The sequence below is a fragment of the Mus caroli genome, unplaced genomic scaffold (assembly GCF_978045245.1).
Source record: "Mus caroli unplaced genomic scaffold, Mus_caroli_1 scaffold_14, whole genome shotgun sequence".
Lineage (NCBI taxonomy): Eukaryota > Metazoa > Chordata > Mammalia > Rodentia > Muridae > Mus > Mus caroli.
In genome coordinates this window covers 83,341,241-83,360,754 of record NW_028227269.1, presented here as the reverse complement: position 1 = coordinate 83,360,754, position 19,514 = coordinate 83,341,241, and the positions used below count along the sequence as shown (strand labels likewise).

Genomic DNA, 19,514 nt, shown 5'->3' with positions numbered 1-19,514 from the left:
CTACCAGCTCCCAAACTTCTGCCGACGCCACCACGGCGCCCAGTAACTGACATTTCACTCTTTGATTGATTAGGCTTTTCAGATTCCACACAGACGTGATGATAAGGCTGTACTTGCATGTCTGTGTCTGGTTTATTCCCTCAATATTGTCATTTAAAACAAACAAACAAATCAAGCAAGCAAGGTTGGCCAGAGGGATCTTGGTGAAAGCAAGGTGGAAGAGCTGCCCAGGGAAATGTTTTGAGCAACCCAGAGCTACTTGACACATGAGGCAACCAGACTGTGACCGCTTGGTAGATAAGTAAGTTCAAAGGCCCTCCTGTGAGATCTGTCTGTATCTTCATTCCTCAGCCTTCCCAGTGATTGAAAATGGCCAGCTGGAGTGTCCCCAAGGATACAAGAGACTGAACCTCAGCCACTGCCAAGGTAAGGATGACCTAGAACCAGGGTTGAGCTGGGTGGAGCAGGGTAGGGAGGCGTAGTTATGCCTGCTAATACTAGGAAAACACCCACCCCAGAAAGGCAGGAACACGTTTAAGCCCCCAGTGGGAGGGGCTGGCCCTAGGGATCTTAGAACATCAGGACTTACTTGATGCTGAGAGATCCCAGGGTGAGGGGGGCGGGCTGGGCTCATTCATCCTTCCTCACTTCCTTTTGAATCCCTCACCTCTCAGGCTGATCGCCCAGGAACAGGAGGGCTCCCCACCAAAGTAGAGCTGAGATCACCATGAGGTGGTGGGAGGAGCCTGGCTCCTCCCACCAGAGCACACAGTTAGGTGGCTGAGTTTCCTTTTCGCCTGCCTCAGCCCTAGCCAGGGACAAAGAGACACGGATAGGTGGACCATGAAGCCTAGTCCTGCCCCTATCTTGACAGCCTCGATGGCAGATCTGTGGGCCAGCTGAGGCAGGGGTGGCCTGTGTTAGAGCCCACAGAGGGGCCAGGCCTTGGGACAGAGAGAGGGACTGAGTGGTGACTTTGTTGATTTTGGAGCTATAGTGAAACTCTGACCTTCTATTGGTAAGTGGCTCTAGAGTCGGCAGGGTCAGCAGGACTTGGGAACACTTACCTTCAAAGGACTTCAACAATTGGGTGGAGAGCTGTCTATAGTGCTGTAAATAAAACTGGGTTGAAGATGACAATATTGTCCCAAATGTCCCTGAGGTCCCTTTCAGAAGTTTTCTCTCAGAGAGAGGAAACTGGCTATTTGCCTATGGAGTACCCAGCCATAGAAGGGATTTTTGGCTCAAGGATAAGAAAGGATGCTTGCTCCAGGCCTAAGTGCCTGTTGCTGGCTCTGCCTAAGCCAGCTTCAAACTCCCTTGGGTACAGTGGACCCAGAGTGTTAGTGGGCATAAGGAGAACTCTATGCCTTTCATTCTTAGACTTTCAGCAAGTCCCCTGCCTGCCCTCCACAGAGCTCCTGGGAAGGATCCCAAGCTCCAACCCCAGAGTGCCCTGGCCCCTGCTTCTTCACCCACATGCACCATCCCCCTCTCTCTGAAGTGGTAGAGAACAAGAGGGTAGGTCCAGGGTGTGATTGTATACACAAGCTGTGTGCTATAGCCAACCTGTACTTGTTGCTAAGTACACAGTTACGCTCACAAACCAGTCTAGGACCTGGGAGAACAGACACCTAGTTAATAAATACAACCATAGAAGGTTTTTATTGGGTGGCATGGGATCCCAATAAACCCAATCCAGGCTGAAAGGATTAAGGAAGGCTTCCAGGAAGAGGTAGTGCTAGGCCAGTGAACATAAATCGTCCAGCGGAAGCAGGTGCAGATCTCCCAGGCAGAAGGATAAGCAGAGGGTTACATTGGGCTGGCTGAAGCATCAAGGAGCACGGGGCAAGCAGTCTATAGCACATAGGAGATGATGATGTCTCGTGAGACCCAGTTGCTCATCCATAGGCTCTGGGAGGGTCTTGGGTACCATGTAATGCTTTGGGTTTGCCTGGAGAGGGTGATGAGTGTCTGAAGTGCAGGGAGGCAAGTTAGGCTTGCGTTTAGATGTCTGGCCACAGTCTGAAGGTGTGTGGGTCAGCCTCCCTCCCAACTGTCAGGGGCCTCTCTTGGGTGCCTCTACTCCTGTGGGGCATCCTACCAAGGATACCCTCTTGGTGCCCATCTATTCGGGCCTTATCTTGTACTAACTTCCTCAAAGCCCAAGAATGAGCAGGTGGTTCTGCCGGCACTGGGCTACCTAAATTACACCCGGCTCTGGAAACATATGCTCTTCTCAAGTGCTTCACACCAGCATTGACGTAGCCATCACGGTCACCAACAGAGGCACTGTCACCACAATCCCTACCACTTGGAGCCCAGAGTATGAGGGTTTGAGCTCCCATTTGCAGCATAAGAAGTGTGGTCACCAGGAAGAAGCCCTTGTCTTTCTTACGTGAGGATGAACGGGAGCCTCTGCTGGTCTTGGGAGATCACGCAGCCCGCTTGCGCCTTCCTAACCACTTGCTGAGCCTACCCTTCTTCCCAGCCTTTCAGCGCTGTCTTCCCAGCCCCTTGCTCCCAGCTCCCTGCAGATACACCCCTCAGAACTGCTCAGGGGCTCTTGAAGAGAGCTAGCTAGAAGGGAACTAGCTGCCTCCAAACCAGACAGTGTTGTTTGCCTGGTTCCCATGCCACTGGCTAGAGTCACCCACAGCTCAGTTAGTCTGGGCAAGTTACTCCTGGAGCTTTTCTTCATCTATAAAATGAGGGCATAAGAAGCAGATAAGACTAGCTATAAGGTTAAATGGGGTGTCATATTCAAATACCCAAAGACTATCAGGCATACAGTAGGCACTCCATAAAGGTTAGCTTTCCAGCCAACATGGCTACCATGTGCCAGGTAGTGGAGTGGTGTGTAAATTTTCTATTTAATAATTCTGTTGGCACTGTCAAGTGGCTAGTCTCTCACACTGAATGTGTGCAGCTCCATCCCAACCATCCGGCCTCAGTTGAATGGGCTTTCATTCATTCCTCCACACCCTGCAGATATCAATGAGTGCCTGACCCTGGGCCTCTGCAAGGACTCGGAGTGCGTGAACACCAGGGGCAGCTACCTGTGCACCTGCAGGCCTGGCCTCATGCTGGATCCGTCAAGGAGCCGCTGCGTATGTGAGTAATGGTGGGGTTGGGGCGAGAGACACTCTTTAGGGGCACAGTCCAGACAGAGAGCCAAATGTCCCCAGACCTCATGGTCTCATGCCCAGAGCCAGTGTCTGCTTTTGGCTTGGAGTTGGGCCACTGTGCAAAAGTTGATCTTTGTGTCCTGTTAGGACTGGAGGTTACAGCCCCACTTACGACTCCTGGCTTCTCTTCTAAAACTTTTTTGTGATTCACATTTTCTCATTTTTGTTTTGTTTTTCCTCTCTGATCATATTTCTGTCCCGTTTGTTGTCTCACTGTCTTTGAAGCTGTGTGCTGCCACTTTGAAGTGTCTGGGTGAGCTGTAGCTGCTGATTAATCTACTACCCGAGTTTAGCAACCAGGTCCCAGGGCTGCTAAGTGATTTTTTTTCTTTTTAATTATGTGTATGGATGTTTTGCTTGCATGTACGTCTGTGCACTGTGTGCCTGGTGCCTACAGAAGCCAGAAAAGGCATTAGATGCCCTGAAACTGGAGTTATAGGTGTCAGCTGCCATGTGGGTGCTGGGATTCAGATGCTGGTCCTCTGGAAGAGCAGCCAGTGCTTTTAACCACTGAGCCATCTCTCCAGTCCCTAAGTGATATTTTTAAGAAGCACTCATTTGCCTATGGGAGAGAGAGGTATTACTGCCCCATTCCCACTCCTTAATATTACTCTGTGGTTCTTTTTGTATATTTCTCCATGACCATGCATACACACATATCAGGAGTTGTGACCTTGCATAGTGAGTTACATAGTATACATTCCTTGTAAACCCTGGCAGTTCTGTTTCCAGTGACCTCTGTGGTTTCCAGCTGAGAGAAGCCCAGGCTGCCAGGCCCTTGCTCACACCCCAGACAGTAGAGCTGATACTACAGCCCACATGGGGCTTTTCTTAGGAAAGAAGATCTGACCAGACCAGAACAAAACAAAACCAGTCCCGAAAGACCTCTGGAACAAGGTCACCTCTAGCTCACAGAGCACGCGGCTGGCTACAAAGTGCCTGCTACTGGGTCTGGGGAGGCCATAGGAGGAACCAGACTATGCCGCCACCCAGAGGCAGTGGTCTGAAGAAAGTCTGGATCTGACATCTTTAGGGATAGGAGACAGTGAGAACCCAGAGCGTCAGAGGATAGGGGGAACGTGGAGGTTTGTTTGTGGTGGCAATGATATGTAATCAAGGCCCCAAGGACCTTATAGTCTTTCCTTTCCCAGGCCACTTAAGGTTCATTTATTGCGCTGAGCATAGTGGTGCACACCTTTAATCCCAGCACTCTGGAAACAGGGACCAGCCTGGTCTGGAATAATTTCAAGGCCTGCCAAAGCTGCATAGCAAAACCTTGTCTTGAAAAAAACAAAACTGGTTTCTTGATCAGTGAGTTTGGTTAACATCCGATGTGAAAGTGCCCGGAAGACTCTCTGATAAAGGACTATGGAGAGGAGCAGGGGACTGCCTTTACTGTCTCTCCCTCCCCAGGACTCCTCCCTCCCCTTCCTCCAGGGATTTGTTCTGCAGATGGAGAAGGCAAGCCAATGACTTCCTGTGTACTAGCGTAGTAATGACGTCTCTGGAGGCTGGTCCAGCTTCCTGATATTCTGTCCTGGGATTCAATGGCATAGAGCCTGTCCCCACAGTAGTCCAAGGGAAGTGCCCACTGAAGGCACAGACTGCACCTGAGGATACAGGGCTCAGGGACTGATGGATGTGTGTTTAGTTCCTGACCTTCGTCAAGGTCTTGCATTGCTTGTGTGCCTTGCTCGATTTAATCTCCATGACCCTGTGAAGAAGACTTCCGTCTTAATCAGTGTTCTATGGCTGTGAAGAGACACCGTGCCCATAGCAACTCTTATAAAGGAAAAGATTTAATGGGGGCTGGCTTATAGTTTCAGAGGTTCAGTCCATTATCATCATGGTGGGAAGCATGGCAGCATGCAGGCAGACATGGTGCTGGAGTAGCCATGAATTCTACATACTGCTCTGCAGGCAGCAGGGAGAGACTGCCACACTTAGCATGGCTTGAGCATATAGGAGACCTCAAAGCTCACCTGTACAGTGACATGCTTCCTACAGCCAGGCCACACCTACTCCAACAAGGCCACACCTCCTAATAGTGCCACTCCTTATGAGCCAAGCAGTATGAGTCTTACCTCTTCAAGTGCCTGTCCCTGTCCCAATCACTGGGACCAGGGGTATGACCTTCAGTCCTTCAGTCAGGAAGTGTCCCGAGGGAGGGGGAGGGGTGAGTGGTGCCTGTAGAGGACCTGAGCACTTTTCTACAGCGTTGGCACATGTGCCAGGCAGACCCAAGTGCCTGCAGTCCCTGACATTACTCTATAGGTAGAGAAACTGGGCCAGCGAGGTGTGTAGCTCAGCTCGACAGGAAGCAGATCACTGAGCTGACCAGGACTCCTCGAGATCATTACTTCTCAACTTTAACTGTTGCTTCCTTCACCCCACTCTGCCCTCTGACAGTGTGGTCATCCCTCTAAAGATTTAAGACTCTTTCCAACTGGTTGGCTGCATCTTTTTCCACTGAGATAATAAGCAAGAGATTATTTCTTTTCAAAATTCACTTGCATTTGTACCCATAGGATTTGTGGACATAGTGGGGTTTTTATTTTTGTCTTGTGTATATGTGTCTATGTGTCTATATGTGTGTCTATGTGTCTATATATGTGTCTGTGTGTCTATGTGTCTATATATGTGTCTGTGTGTCTATTTGTAGTGCTAGCAATGAAATCCAGGACTTTAGGCCTGCTGGGAAAGGACTCTACTACTGAGCTACTCATCTGGCCCCAGATTCTGCACTCAGCTGTTTAATTAAGTGAGCCATCCATGTATCAATTCAACTTGAAATATTAATCGGTCATACACACTATACCCATGGATGACTCCAAGTGACAAAGACGACCCAAACAAGGTCCCTGTCCTCAAAGCTCTCTGGATCTTACCTCATCCCGTCTTCCCTGGAAGGCTTCCTGTGCATCTCAGAGCATACTGCTCATCCTGCAGCATACACAACCTACGTTTTTTACTAAACAGTACGAAAGCAGCAGGTAGAGACAAACAACCGCATTCCCCGGGCTTGCTCTCACACTTCCTACATGAACCTAGCACCTTGTTGGGTAGACACCATGGGGAGATGAGGGAGCCTCCACTACTGCCATGCCTGCTCAAGTTCTTGTGAGCACCTGAGCTTCCGGGCTGAGACACGAGCCAGGCTAATCCCCGTGCCTGTGGCTGACCACACCTCTGTCCACGGCCTTCTGTATTTCTTTCCTGCTTACCCCTTCCCACATGCCCTGTCTGTTGCAGCGGACAAGGCTGTCTCCATGCAGCAGGGACTATGCTACCGGTCACTGGGATCTGGCACCTGTACCCTGCCTTTGGTACAACGGATCACCAAGCAGATATGCTGCTGCAGCCGTGTGGGCAAAGCCTGGGGTAGCACGTGTGAACAGTGTCCCCTGCCTGGCACAGGTAACTCCACCCTGAGAGCCCAGCCCTGGCCATCAAAGTCAGTGACCACTTCCCCAGCCTGGATAGGCCCCTTCAAGCAGAGAAAGCTCAGTCTACCTTCTGGATTCCAGACCCAGGACACTCTCTGCAGCCACCATGTCTTGTCCCCTTGAGGGAAGGGAGTCCTGGTTTCTTACAGGAATGGCATGGCTCAATTAATCTCCTGTTTTTTTTTTAGAAGCCTTTAGGGAGATCTGCCCTGCTGGCCACGGCTACACCTACTCGAGCTCAGACATCCGCCTGTCTATGAGGAAAGCCGAAGAAGAGGAACTGGCTAGCCCCTTAAGGGAGCAGACAGAGCAGAGCACTGCACCACCACCTGGGCAAGCAGAGAGGCAACCACTCAGGGCAGCCACCGCCACCTGGATTGAGGCTGAGACCTTCCCTGACAAAGGTCTCTGAGCTGGGGGAGACACCTCAGGTTCCTCTTTTTCTTACCAGGTCCTTGCCCTGGGCCTTAGGTTCAGAACTGTAACGCCAACTCCATTGCCTGAGGCTAGAAAGAGCTTGTATTTGAGGCCTCTGATCAGTGTTTCAGAAAACAACTGGGTCATGCCCGGGTCACCCAGGACAGAAGACCAAGAAGGGAGTAGGACCAAGAAAACTAGGAGATTGCCAAGCATCTGGGACTCAGCAGCCATGGGTGCGGGCGGGACACTAGTCCAGTCAGAGGCAACTCATTCCTTTCCTAGAACTTCTCCCTTAATCCACAGCCCAGGGCAGAGAGGATGGTGGGTAACCCACATGATCAGGGCCACAGGCAGGGAGGAAGTCTGTTATGGGTCTGATGGGGATGGTGGGTGGGGGATGGGGACTCCTGTCATTGGACACCTGGAAGGAATGCAGGAGGCTTCCTTTCTCCAACTGAGAGGTGAGCTGGGCTACCCATAAGGATCTCCAGCCTTGGGTTTCTGGGATGGTCAGTCCCAAAAGGGAGTTGACAGGCTGAGGCAGGCTGAAAGAGTTGCACTCTGGGTCTTGCTCATCTTGCTGGGGACGTAGCGAGGGGGACAGACTGTGAAGCAGTCCCACATGGAGGGCAAAGGCCGTTGCCTCCCCTCCTGGAGCTCATCTTGTCTTCTTTTCCCAGGTGACTCTCGGACTGTTCAGGTGAGTGAGTCTTCCTGCCGGGGAGCTGGGTTAGGGTAACTGGAGAATGACATAAACTCCAGACGTAGTCTCATGAGAACAGAAGAGGAGAAGGATGGACCCGATATCAGATTTTACATGGAGAGATCACAAAGTTGAACCAAGGACCCGTTTGACTGTGTAGTTAGTCCTGGCTGTCACTCAAACCTGAGCGCTGTGCATGAAAGCTAGAGCTGGTCCTGAACCTGGCATGTTTTCTGAGCTTGTTTAACATAGGCCCTCTGGGAGGAGCTCACGGGAAAGCAGAAGCATAGCTCTGAGTATCTCAAACCATTTCACAGAGGAAAAAGCATCTGGCCCTCTTCCCTGGTCCCAGAATGCCCGTGGGCATCCAAGACTGAGCGTCTCCCAGCGCCTCCAGAAGACTGAATCTGCTTTCTCCTTCTCCAGTCTGCTGGTCCCCGCTCATCTCCTGCTAAGCTGTCTCCGCGCACGGCTTCTCCAGCAACCTTGCTTTCCTGCTTAAGAATTGTGTGCTGAAACCGAGTGTGGGGCCCCACACCTTTAAACCCAGTACTTGGGAGGCAGAGGCAGGCAGATCTCTGAGTTAGAGGCCAGCCTGGTCTACAGAGTGAGTCTCAGGACAGCCAGGGCTACGCGGAGAAACCCCCATCTCAGAAACAAAACAGAACAAAACAAAAAGCAGGCAAACAAACAAACGAAGGAACCCAGTGCTGTCCCAGATCCAAGCTTCTGCTATCCGTCTTCACAGTCCCAGCAATGTCCCAGTGCCCTATTCTGTTCTCTGGCATTCCTCTTTGCTTCCTGTGCCCCATCTGTCTCTATCCATCGCTGTGGCGAGCAACACCAAGTGTAGCTATGACTCTTGGCTTTGACACACTGGCTTTGTGGCCCAGGGTGAACTAGTTAATCTGCTACTCCATCTGTAACGTGAGGATCGTAGCCTTGATATGTGCTAATGTTCCACTGTGCGCTGTGCGGGGGGCCAACACTGGGCTGGTACCAGACTCACATTTAACCGCTGTCACTGATAAGGAAGTGTCACTGATCAGTTAAGATTGGGGATAGAAAATGCCTAGAGACATACACGCCAGCGGCAAAAACTCACTTGCTGAGAGAGTTGAACAGGAAGGAGATGGGGTAAGTGAAGAAGAAATATATCCTAGGAATAACAGATGAGTTCCCCTCCCCCAAATAACCTTCATTTCTGTGCAGATCACAACCAGTGCTCCCCACCTACCTGCCCGGGTACCAGGTGAGTTCCTCCTCCTAGAAGCTCCCAAGGGGAAGAAATAGAAGAGACATTAGTTTAATCATGGAATGGCTACCCATAAACTGACCCGTGGGGTGCAAATCAGAGGTAGTGTGGTGATATGGCGTGTGAGCGAGCACTCTTTCTGGGAACCCTGGTTCCCTAAGGGGTTGTGATGTTAGTAAAAGATCCCATGATGCTTTGCAAACATTTTCCTATCAACCAAACTCTTTCTTAATCTCACGATGCTGCTACTCAGGCCACTGAGCACAGAAATCAGGGCAAAGAGGAGGTGCTGGCTGAAGTCGCAGCTTGGCAGGGCCTCAGGGCTCTTTCCTCCAGGGGCCTCATCCTACCTCCTGACCCTGAGCCGACCTCTCAGGAGAGCTGAGCTTAGAGTCAGGGGTCCTGATCTTTCCCTGCTGCTGTGATGTGAACATGATACCTGCTGCCTCCCACAGCAACTGGGTGCTGTGTTTGCAGCAACATTTTGTAAGCTGCAAGATGCATTACAAATGAAAGCAAGGGAGTGTTCAATTAGGCACTGGGAGATGGGGAGGGGGGGCGTGCAGCAACTCTGCCTCCAACAAGCTTAACATAGCCATTTCTACACCCCTCGACTTCTTCTACTATGAAGGGAGGAAAGCAGATATGTCAAAAGAGAGGGTAGATGGTGGGAGCCCTAGGTGACACTTTTGGTTCTGGGAGTCTGAGCATCGGGGAACATTGAGGGGCCACTGCCAGCCAATGGACTCTGCTTCCTCCCCCTGTCCTCTCCAGGGGACGCCACTGGAAGACCAACACCATCCTTGCTTGGACAGGGCATTCCAGAGAGTCCAGCAGAAGAGCAAGTGATTCCCTCCAGTGATGTCTTGGTGACACACAGCCCCCCAGGTATCTGCAGCAGCCCTTGGAGGCTCCTTGTCCCCAATTCTGGGAGATGTGATTGCCCAGAACCAAAGTCCAGGGCAGGTCTGGGAGTGGAATTTCCTTCTTGCTTCCTCAACCAGATAGTCACCAGCAACTCTGAGCTAGCTGTGGCTCTGGCTTGCTCTCACAGAGGGCACAAAGCCGACCTAGTAAAGACAAGGGCCCTGCCTGGGCACTAATACCCTTTTGAGGGATGGCCCTACTCAGAGGACTCCAGGGAAGCCATGGATATTTCTGGAGTATCTTAGGGAGATAGGAGACTTCTTGAAGAATGGGGAGTTCATAGAGTAGGGGGCGAGGTGAGAGGGAGTTGAATCACTGAGGACCCTGGCAGTGCTCCACCTGCCCATGGGGAAGGAACAGAGTTATATTGTACAAGGTTGTATCAAGTGTCCAGAGCTAGTATCTGACTCCCTCTAGTCAGCCATAACGATGAGGGGCAGCGGTGTGAGGGAGATCCCTGGCAAACACACCTGGCTATGGAATGTGCCTTCCACAAAGGCTCATTGTCTGAGGCAGGAGAAGCAAGGCTACTATTGTACGGTATTGTTGCCGTTGCTCTCTGTGCACGTGTGTGCTCTCTCGCCTGCCCTCTCTAGGGCTGTGCTCTTAGCTAGAGGGTCACCTTGAGTAGGAGTGGAGGGTGCTTGAGTTCTTTGGCTTTCCTCCAGTGAGAGGAGAAAGCCTGCAGCCTGCTGCAGGTGGGGTGGGGGGTGTGGCTTTCCCAAGAGTTCTCCACTGACTTTGCCCAGGATGCAGAGTAAGTCCTCTGAGACTCCAGGGAGCATCCCCTTCCAAGTCGGCAGGAAGGGCTGAGTACATGTGGGTCAGCTAGGGAGTGCTGAGACTGACAGCTGAAATATTCCTGGAGGAGGAGCCACAGTACAGTGAAGCCAGGTTGCACCGGCCCCTGCAGTGGCCCTCAGCTGTGCAGGTGACAGAACCACCAGCAGCAGTCTTCAGTCTTTTGTCTGATCCGGAATCTACCCTGCCATCTTCCAACCTCACTGAGTGGACACTTGGAACTGGCTGGAGACTGCTAGCACAAACTTAGAACCAGGCTAGGGAGAAGGTGACCTTGTACACAGGCCACTGTGGGCATCCTGCTCAGTGCAGATTAGCAATGCTGTAAAGCCCCTCTGTGTCCCAACCTGGGCCACTTCTGACCTGCTCTGTAGATGCCTTTGGATTCTCTCAGAGTGGTGGGGCAGGGAAGGGAGCCCTAGGTATGTGCCCGTAGAATAACAACACAACATGGTGGACACAGATGAAAGCAGTGTTCCCTTATTGGTTTATGGGTTCGTCCGTTCGTTCGTTCATTCATTCATTCATTCATTCACTTATCATAAATGTTAAGTACTTCCTTAATATTAGAGGTACAAGTCAGATAAGCTAGCTTCTTCAATCTGTGTAATCTAGTCACTAGATCTGTCAGCCAGTCTATGGGAAGATGGGCAAGAGTTCTTTGGGTAAGAGCTATGCCCACATTTGGGTTGAGGGTGAGGGTAAGGAGATCATTTGTAGGGAATATGGGTTACTAAAGCCATCAGGTCTCTGTCCGGAGGTTGTAATCAAATGGGCTCAAAGACCAGGCACAGGTCCCACCAGTCTTAGGAGGCCATTTTATCAGTTGGCATGAGAGGGCCTACTAAGGGTGTGTGGGCTTCTAGTGGGCTTCTGAGGCAACTGAGCCTAACCCTGCTGTCTCCTCACCCTGCTCCACTGCCTTTGAGCATGCTCCACTCTGCTGTAACCTCTACTTGCTCCATCTCCACAGACTTTGATCCATGTTTTGCTGGAGCCTCCAACATCTGTGGCCCTGGGACCTGTGTGAGCCTCCCAAATGGATACAGATGTGTCTGCAGCCCTGGCTACCAGCTACACCCCAGCCAGGACTACTGTACTGGTATTTACTGGGTGCCCTGGGCCTGCTGAATGGTGGGAGCAAATAGGAACAGAGTGTGGGGATGAAGTCATGAGTGCAGGCTACACAAGATCCAAGTAGTATGCTGTGGTTGGTTAACTTAGAACACTCTCTGTGGACACAACTAACTAGGCATCAACTTACGATATGCCAGGCTATGAAGGAGAAAGGAAGTGGTTGTGGGATCGCTGAGGGGAAGGGACAATGAGCAGGGAGGAGACACCAAGGACCCAGCAGGTTGGCCTGTGGCTGTCAGCCTTGGAGACTTTCATCTCTGTCTCCGCCTCCTCTGCTCCCTCACCTCTTCTATACCACACAGCACCATGCTCTAGTGGGGGCAGTTTGGAGGCAGAAGTCCCCAGAGAAAGGCACACTGGCCTTCGTGACCTCCTTCCCTGCTTCCTTCCGGTCAGATGACAACGAGTGTCTGAGGAACCCCTGTGAAGGAAGAGGGCGCTGTGTCAACAGTGTGGGCTCCTACTCCTGCCTCTGCTATCCTGGCTACACACTAGTCACCCTCGGAGACACACAGAAGTGCCAAGGTGAGCGATACCCGCCTTAGGCCTGGAGTGGGCACAGGAGAACACCTCTTGGCTAGGCCCTACAGTGTGGGTGGAAGAGGAACCAGGCATGCACAGTGTTCACATTGAGGAGTACCAGAGCCTTGGGGAAAGAGACAGAGCTCCGGCCTTGATCTGGAAGGAAGTTGAGACTATGAGAAAGAAGGATCCAGAAAATAGCAATGTTTGAAAAGGCCTCAAGGATTTGTGGCTAGGGCCAAGAGTAGGCTGATGATGGGGACCGAAGGCCAGGACTCTGGTGACAAGGAAGCTTTCCTTTTGGGGAATGAGGGTCACCTATGGGGACCCTCAGCAGACCAGGGGACATGTGTGCATGTGAGAGAAGAGTTCTGATGCCCAACAGTGTAGATACCTGCAGGTTTTTATCTTTCCTGGGAAAGTCTGGCCACAGAGAGACAACTCTTGGTAAGCATGCTTCCTGGGTGTCTTAGTTCAGGTTACTATTGCTGTGATGAAACACCATGACCCAAAGGAACTTGTTGGGGAAAGGGGGCTTTCTCTGGGGACTTCTGCCTCCAAACTGGCCCCACTAGAGGCTTCACATATCCTGAATCACAGTTCTTTGATGGAATCCAAGACAGGAACTCAAATAGGGCAGGAACCGGAAGGCAGGGGCTGATGCAGAGGCCACAGAGGAGGCCTGCTTACTGAACTGGTCTTCATGGTTCGCTTAATCTGCTTTCTTATAGAACCCAGGACCACCAGCCCAGAGATGGTACCACCCACAATAGGTAGCCCCTCCCATCAATCACCAATTAAGAAATACCCTGCCTTACAGTCTTGCTTACAGCCTGATTTTTTATTACAGAGGGTTTTTTTTTCTCAACTGAGGCTTCCCTCCTCTCTGATGACTTCAGCTTATGTCAAGTTGACAAACTAGCCAGCACGCTGTGTGTCTTAGTTAGGGTTTTACTGCTGTGAACAGACACCATGACCAAGGCAAGTCTTATAAAAACAACATTTAATTGGGGCTGGCTTACAGGTTCAGAGGTTCAGTCCATTATCATCAAGGCATCAAGGTGGGAGCATGGCAGTATCCAGGCAGGCATGGCACAGGAGGAGCTGAGAGTTCTGTCTTCATCCAAAGGCTGCTAGTGGAAGACTGACTTCCAGACAACTAGGGTGAGGATCTTATACCCACACCCACAGTGACACACCCATTCCAACCAGGTCACACCTATTCCAACAAGGCCACACCTTCAGATGGTGCCACTCCCTGGTCCAAGGATATACAAACCATCACAATCCACTCCCTGGTCCCCATAGACTTGTTCAAAAACATGAGTCTATGGGGGCCATACTTAAACATAGCATAATGCAAAATGCATTTAGTGCAACTTTCAAAGTCCTCATAGTCTATAGCAGTTGCAACAATGTTAAAAGTCCAAAGTTCAAGGTCTCTTCTGAGATTCATTCAACTTAATTAACTGTAATCCCCAAAGCAAGGCAGGAAACCAGCTGGGCAAACTCCAAACTCTGCATCTCCATGGCTGATGTCAAAGTGGTCTTCAGATCTCCACTCCTTTTTCATCTTTTTTGACTGCAACAAACTGCTTCCTCCTGGGCTGGTTCCACTCCCTGTTAGCAGCTTTCCTCAGCATGTATCCCATGGCTCTGGCATTTTTAACATCTTTGAGTCTCCAAGGCAATTTCAATGTTACATCTTCTTCTTTCAGTGTCGGGGATTCCACTTGATGCCTAAGGGCTGGCATCACTTCTCCATCTCTGTCCTCTGTAGCACTCTATGCTCAGGTTGATCCACTCTATTACGGCTGCTGTTCTTGGTGATCATCCCATGGTACTGACATCTCCAATACACTGGGGTGTTCCACTCCAACTAGGCTTCACCAATAGCCTCTCATAGGCTCTCTTCAGGGTGCCAAGCCTCAAATCCTTTGCATGACCCCTTCAATCCTGAGCCATCAACTACAGCTGAGGCTTCACCTTCTCCAATGGGCTTCCCTGGCCTCTCACAGTGCTAAGCCTCAGCTTCTCTCCATGATCCCTGCATTCCTTCACAAGCAGTACCACCTGAGTGACTCTTACACATTACCAAGTCCAGCCGCAGCATGAGGTACAACCTTGGGTATCTCTGGAACACAGCTTCTTTGTGATCCCAGAAAACAATTTCCAGAAGATTTCATCTCAACAATGCTGGTCTCTTCTTAATCACCGCTAATTCCTTAGCTCCAGCTAACCAGCATCAATTTTCCCAGTAGTTCCTTCCATTCTTAACTCTAGAGCCAGAGGCACATGGCTGAAGCTGCCGAGTTCTGCTGCTTACAGGAACTAGAACATGATCCCCTTGTATTATTACATTATCACTAGCTTTATGTTTTCTAAATCCTTCACTGCCTAAGCTTGGCTATCCTGGTTCTTGCTCTGTAGATTGACCTTGAATGTAGAGATCAGCATGCTTGTCTCATGGGATTAAAGGTGTGTACCACCATGCCTGGATCTAATTTAGCTGGGTAGGATCTTGCCCCAAGGTCCCACTCCCTTAATCTTTATCTCTTAGAACACAAGATTTTGCTCCATTTCACTTCTTGGTACTCCTTTAATACTCAAACCGTATATTTTATATTTTTCCTTTCTAAGCTTGCTATGCTTGTTCAAACTTTTCTTCGTAAGACTTAACCAGAGAACAAAGTCTCTGCTGGGCTTTTTTGAAACTTCTTTTGTCAATGCAATTAATCCAAGTCTCTTCACCTTAGCCTCAGGCAAACTTTTCAGACAAGGGCAAAAAGTAGCCACATTCTTCACCAAAATACCACAAAACCAGTCCTTATGCCACATTCTGAAATTCTTCTCCTTTAAAATCTCTTGGGCCAGGTCAACACAGTTCAAATCACTCCCAGCAACAAAATCTTCCATATTCCTACTAGGATGACCCATTAAGCCCCATTTAAAGCATTCCACTGCTTTCCAAATCCAAAGTCCCAAAATCAACATTCTTTCAAATAAAAGCATGGTCAGGCCTATCACAGCAATACCCCACTCCTGGTACCAACTTCTGTCTTAGTTAGGGTTTTACTGCTGTGAACAGACACCATGACCAAGGCAAGTCTTATAAAAACAACATTTAATTGGGGCTGGCTTACAGGTTCAGAGGTTCAGTCCATTATCATCAAGGTATCAAGGTGGGAGCATGGCAGTATCCAGGCAGGCATGGCACAGGAGGAGCTGAGAGTTCTGTCTTCATCCAAAGGCTGCTAGTGGAAGACTGACTTCCAGACAACTAGGGTGAGGATCTTATACCCACACCCACAGTGACACACCCATTCCAACCAGGTCACACCTATTCCAACAAGGCCACACCTTCAGATGGTGCCACTCCCTGGTCCAAGGATATACAAACCATCACACTGTGCAACCCCTTTTGTAGCATAGAATGTTCCTGTACACTGTTTATGAGTAAGTTCACGAAGAAATGAGGAAGCATCTTCCACACAGCGCCTGGGGACTCAGAGGCAGCTGGGAAGTTCTCACTTGAGAACGGCACTACCTGTGTTTGGCGCTCACACTTCTGGAGCTAGTCTGCTGCTTGACCTTGGTCATAGGTTCCATGTGTGGCCACGGAGCAATGAACCCTTTCTTTGTCAGAGTCTCCTCAACATCTGATTCCAAGGATCTGACTTTCAGAATCCAAAGTCATCCAAGCCCACTCATTTCATTCTGTGAGGAAGGGAGATAGAGAAGCCAACCTAACAGGAACGTGAGGGAACCCCGTCACGAGTACTCAGTAGGTACGTGGGTTCTGACTGAGTGGCCAGGTACCTGTCTCTGTTGCTGAGCTCTAACGACAATCAACTGAATGAGCAAGAGTAGCGATCCTGCGGGGACTAGACGAGAAACCAACTGACATAGCAGAGAATTTGGGAAGGTTTCCTGAACAGGTACTTGAGCTGGGGTAGAATATGAACAGCTCCCATTTAGTGAGCACTTAAACCAAGAGCCACTCTCGGCGCTTTGCTATATACCATTCCAACCCCTGCGAATCTCATTCCCACCTTTCGCTTTGCCAGATGAAGCTTCGAAAAGTGAGTTGAAATGCCCATAACATTACACCTATCTATAGCGGCACTGGACACAGACGTGAAGTCACGCCCACTCTGGGGCGTGGTTTGCTTCCCATGATCCTCTTCGAGCAGCAGCGGGAATGGAGGGAGGAGGTAGTCCAGGGAAAGGCAACCATTTCTGCATAGGCCAGTATCGCCTGCCCTGGGAATAATACCGTCAGGGTGACTGGAGTCTGGGCTTGTTAGCAGAAGTGGCAGTAGGCGAGGCCAGTCCGTGAAGTGGCTCTAGTGCCAAGTTTGTTAAGGGTAGATGGTTCTGTCGTCTGGCTGTCAGGGAGGAGGTGACTCAGACAGCAGTGTGACAGAGCCAAGGGAAAAGCAAGGGACCGGGGCTTTCCAAGCTTCAGCAAGCTGCCGTAGGTGCTGTGGCCAGAGGCACTGCTCTCTGGGAGCTGGCCCTGGGTAAATTAGAGCTGCTACAGGGAATGGTATTGCCAGGCCCAGACAAAAGGCTCTGTCCTGTGCCAGCCTGGTGTCCAGAGGTCTTGGCCACCCCCGACAGCTGTAGAGGGGAGGAACCTGAGGTCAGCCGAAGTGCTTCTACCACTGGGGATTGGCCGTCACTTGAAGGACCTAATCCAATTTTGCATCCACTTCCTAAATTTTGCCAGTCTCAGGAAACAGTGTTTCATTACTTTAATATATCATTGAGTCATATGTATAAATTAATGATTGTAAATTATTACAAGTTTTAAGTTAATTTAGGTAGAAGTATAAATTATCTATTAAAAATTTAAGTAAGAGCTTGCATAATGACATCCCCTCTAGAAAGTGTATCTCTTTGCACTTTGGCCTTGGGGCTTCCTCATCTGTGAATTGCTTACCTACTCCTATCTTTTTGCTAGTTTTCCAGTGTGGCTGTTCCTTTTTCATGTACTTTTTACAGTGCAGCTTGTGTATTCTGTTACATTGTATCTGTTTTATGTGTGTAAGGCTGTCTGTCCATGTGGAGGTCAGGACAACCTAGTGGAGTAGGTTCTCCCCTCCATCCTCAGGTGGGTTCTGGCAATCAAACTCAGGTTTCCAAGCCTGGGTGGCAAACTCTTGCCCACTGAGCCATCGCTGGCCTCCTTTGGCTTTATTTTTCATGCCTTGTAGTTTTATTATGTCACAAGGACATTTCGCATTACATCTGATGTTACCTTTCCTAGGGTGCTTTATCCAGCTGGTCCATCTTTGCATGGGTATCAAGAACCCATGTCTCCATTTCCACTTTTCTCTACAAACCGCTTTTCCCAGTGCCATCTGTTTATTAGGCAGTGTTGCTAGCTTCAGCCATGTTATTCCCATCAGCCTTTCTCTCTGCCTAGGAGTTCCTTCCCCTTTCTCCTCTGTTGGCAGTAGAGCTTCCTGGAGCTCACACAGCTGTTTCTGAACTCCTGGGAGAGTTGTTCCCAGGAAGGTTCTTGGGTCTGCCTATTCTGAAGGTCAGGATCTCCACTGGGGCCGAGGAGGGTGCTTGTAGCAGCTCTGCCAGAGACTCCACTGAGAACTGGAATGAAATAGGAAGGATTGCAGCCATGGAGCACACTGGGTTCTAGGGGAAGGTTTATGCTGGAGCGATGCTAGTGAACATTCCTTCTGTGTTGGCTGCCAGCCAGGCACTTTGTTCCTCTCTTTGCCTTCATTCAGTCTGTACAAGGACGCTGTGAAGTGTTTGAACCTGTGCTAGAGAGGGGTCATGATGGCTTTGATGGTGGAGCCAGGGAGTAGTCATAGAGCAAAGCTGGTAGGTACACTGAGGCATGGTCTGAACCAGGACTAGGAATTTGCTGATCCTCGGGAAGGGATAGACACTCCCAGCAAGAAGCTTGTGTGTGAACAGAGATCTGGAAGCTGAACTCATGGGAATCGACCAGAGCTAAGATTATACCAAGGGGTGGGTGGTGGTAGTGAACGCATTTAATCCCAGCACTTTGTAGGCAGAGGCAGGTGGGTTTCTATGAGTTCAAGGACTGTCTGGTCTACAGACCTGAGTTCCAGGACAGCCAGGGCTACAGAGAAACTCTGACTTCAAAACCAAAACCAAAACAACAACAACAAAAAAAGATGTTACCAATGAGCGTGGGCAAATACAGCAGGGATGGGACCGGGTTTGTGAGCCAAATTCCTAGTAGGACTGGAGACAGCAAGGAGCCAAGGAAGGGGATATATGGGGGGAGGGGTGACTGACCAAGATCGGGCTTTAGAGCCATTGTGGGGTATCAGTGTACTCAGATAATGATATAAGCCATGCTTTACAGATCCCTAGCTGCCTGCAGTGCTCCATGTCTTTCTAAGAAGGACCATCCTTAAGAGGAATCTTAGTGGTAGACTCAGTATCTACTGTACTAGTGCTAGGGCAGGGGGGAACTTCTGCCCCCCTTGGATCACACTATAAGGATTGATGCCTGACCTCAAGCCCAGCTCTTACATCTGGAGGAGAAAGCTACAAGGGCTCCCATAGACCCTAGAAGTAGCCAGCCCTGGGAGAAAAGAACTCAAAAGGGGCCCCAGAGTCTGACCAATCTAAGAGATGACCTAGGAATCCCTTCAAGCAATTGGACTGCAGCAAATGTGTCTTCCTTGCCTAAACAGCTTTGTCCATGGCCTCTGGAAAGGATGCTTCAAGACGTTCCCCCCACCCCCCAGGGCTGGCTTTGACTCAGGACCATCCTATCTATGTGTTTGCAGATATCGATGAGTGTGAGCAGCCCGGGGTGTGCAGTGGTGGGCGATGCAGCAACAGGGAGGGCTCATACCACTGCGAGTGTGATCGGGGCTACACCATGGTCAGGAAAGGACACTGTCAAGGTAAGGAGCTATCTCTACCAACTCCCCTTCTATCTGCCCTCTGCCTAGTCTCTTGATTCTAAGCCAACGCCTACGGGCAGAGCCATATCTATGCATCCCTGAGCCCTCTGTCTTTTGGGTGATATGTTGGCATCCTCTCTGCCCCCGTGGCAGAGAAATACGAATCTATACGACACTACAGGAATGAACATCTTTGCACAC

General features: G+C 50.2%; 1 protein-coding gene across 1 annotated transcript in view; it reads left to right on the top strand.

Moving 5' to 3' along the window:
• Positions 1-19,514, top strand: part of Ltbp2 (latent transforming growth factor beta binding protein 2) — a 97,337-nt gene that overhangs the window by 61,731 nt on the left and 16,092 nt on the right. The window contains exons 9-18 of the mRNA XM_021178731.3: positions 352-426; positions 2,992-3,114; positions 6,441-6,605; positions 6,823-7,038; positions 7,735-7,754; positions 8,970-9,009; positions 9,787-9,900; positions 11,714-11,842; positions 12,274-12,402; positions 19,194-19,313. Of these exons, the coding sequence (XP_021034390.2) occupies positions 352-426; positions 2,992-3,114; positions 6,441-6,605; positions 6,823-7,038; positions 7,735-7,754; positions 8,970-9,009; positions 9,787-9,900; positions 11,714-11,842; positions 12,274-12,402; positions 19,194-19,313 (1,131 nt within the window). The remainder of the gene's footprint in view (positions 1-351; positions 427-2,991; positions 3,115-6,440; positions 6,606-6,822; positions 7,039-7,734; positions 7,755-8,969; positions 9,010-9,786; positions 9,901-11,713; positions 11,843-12,273; positions 12,403-19,193; positions 19,314-19,514) is intronic.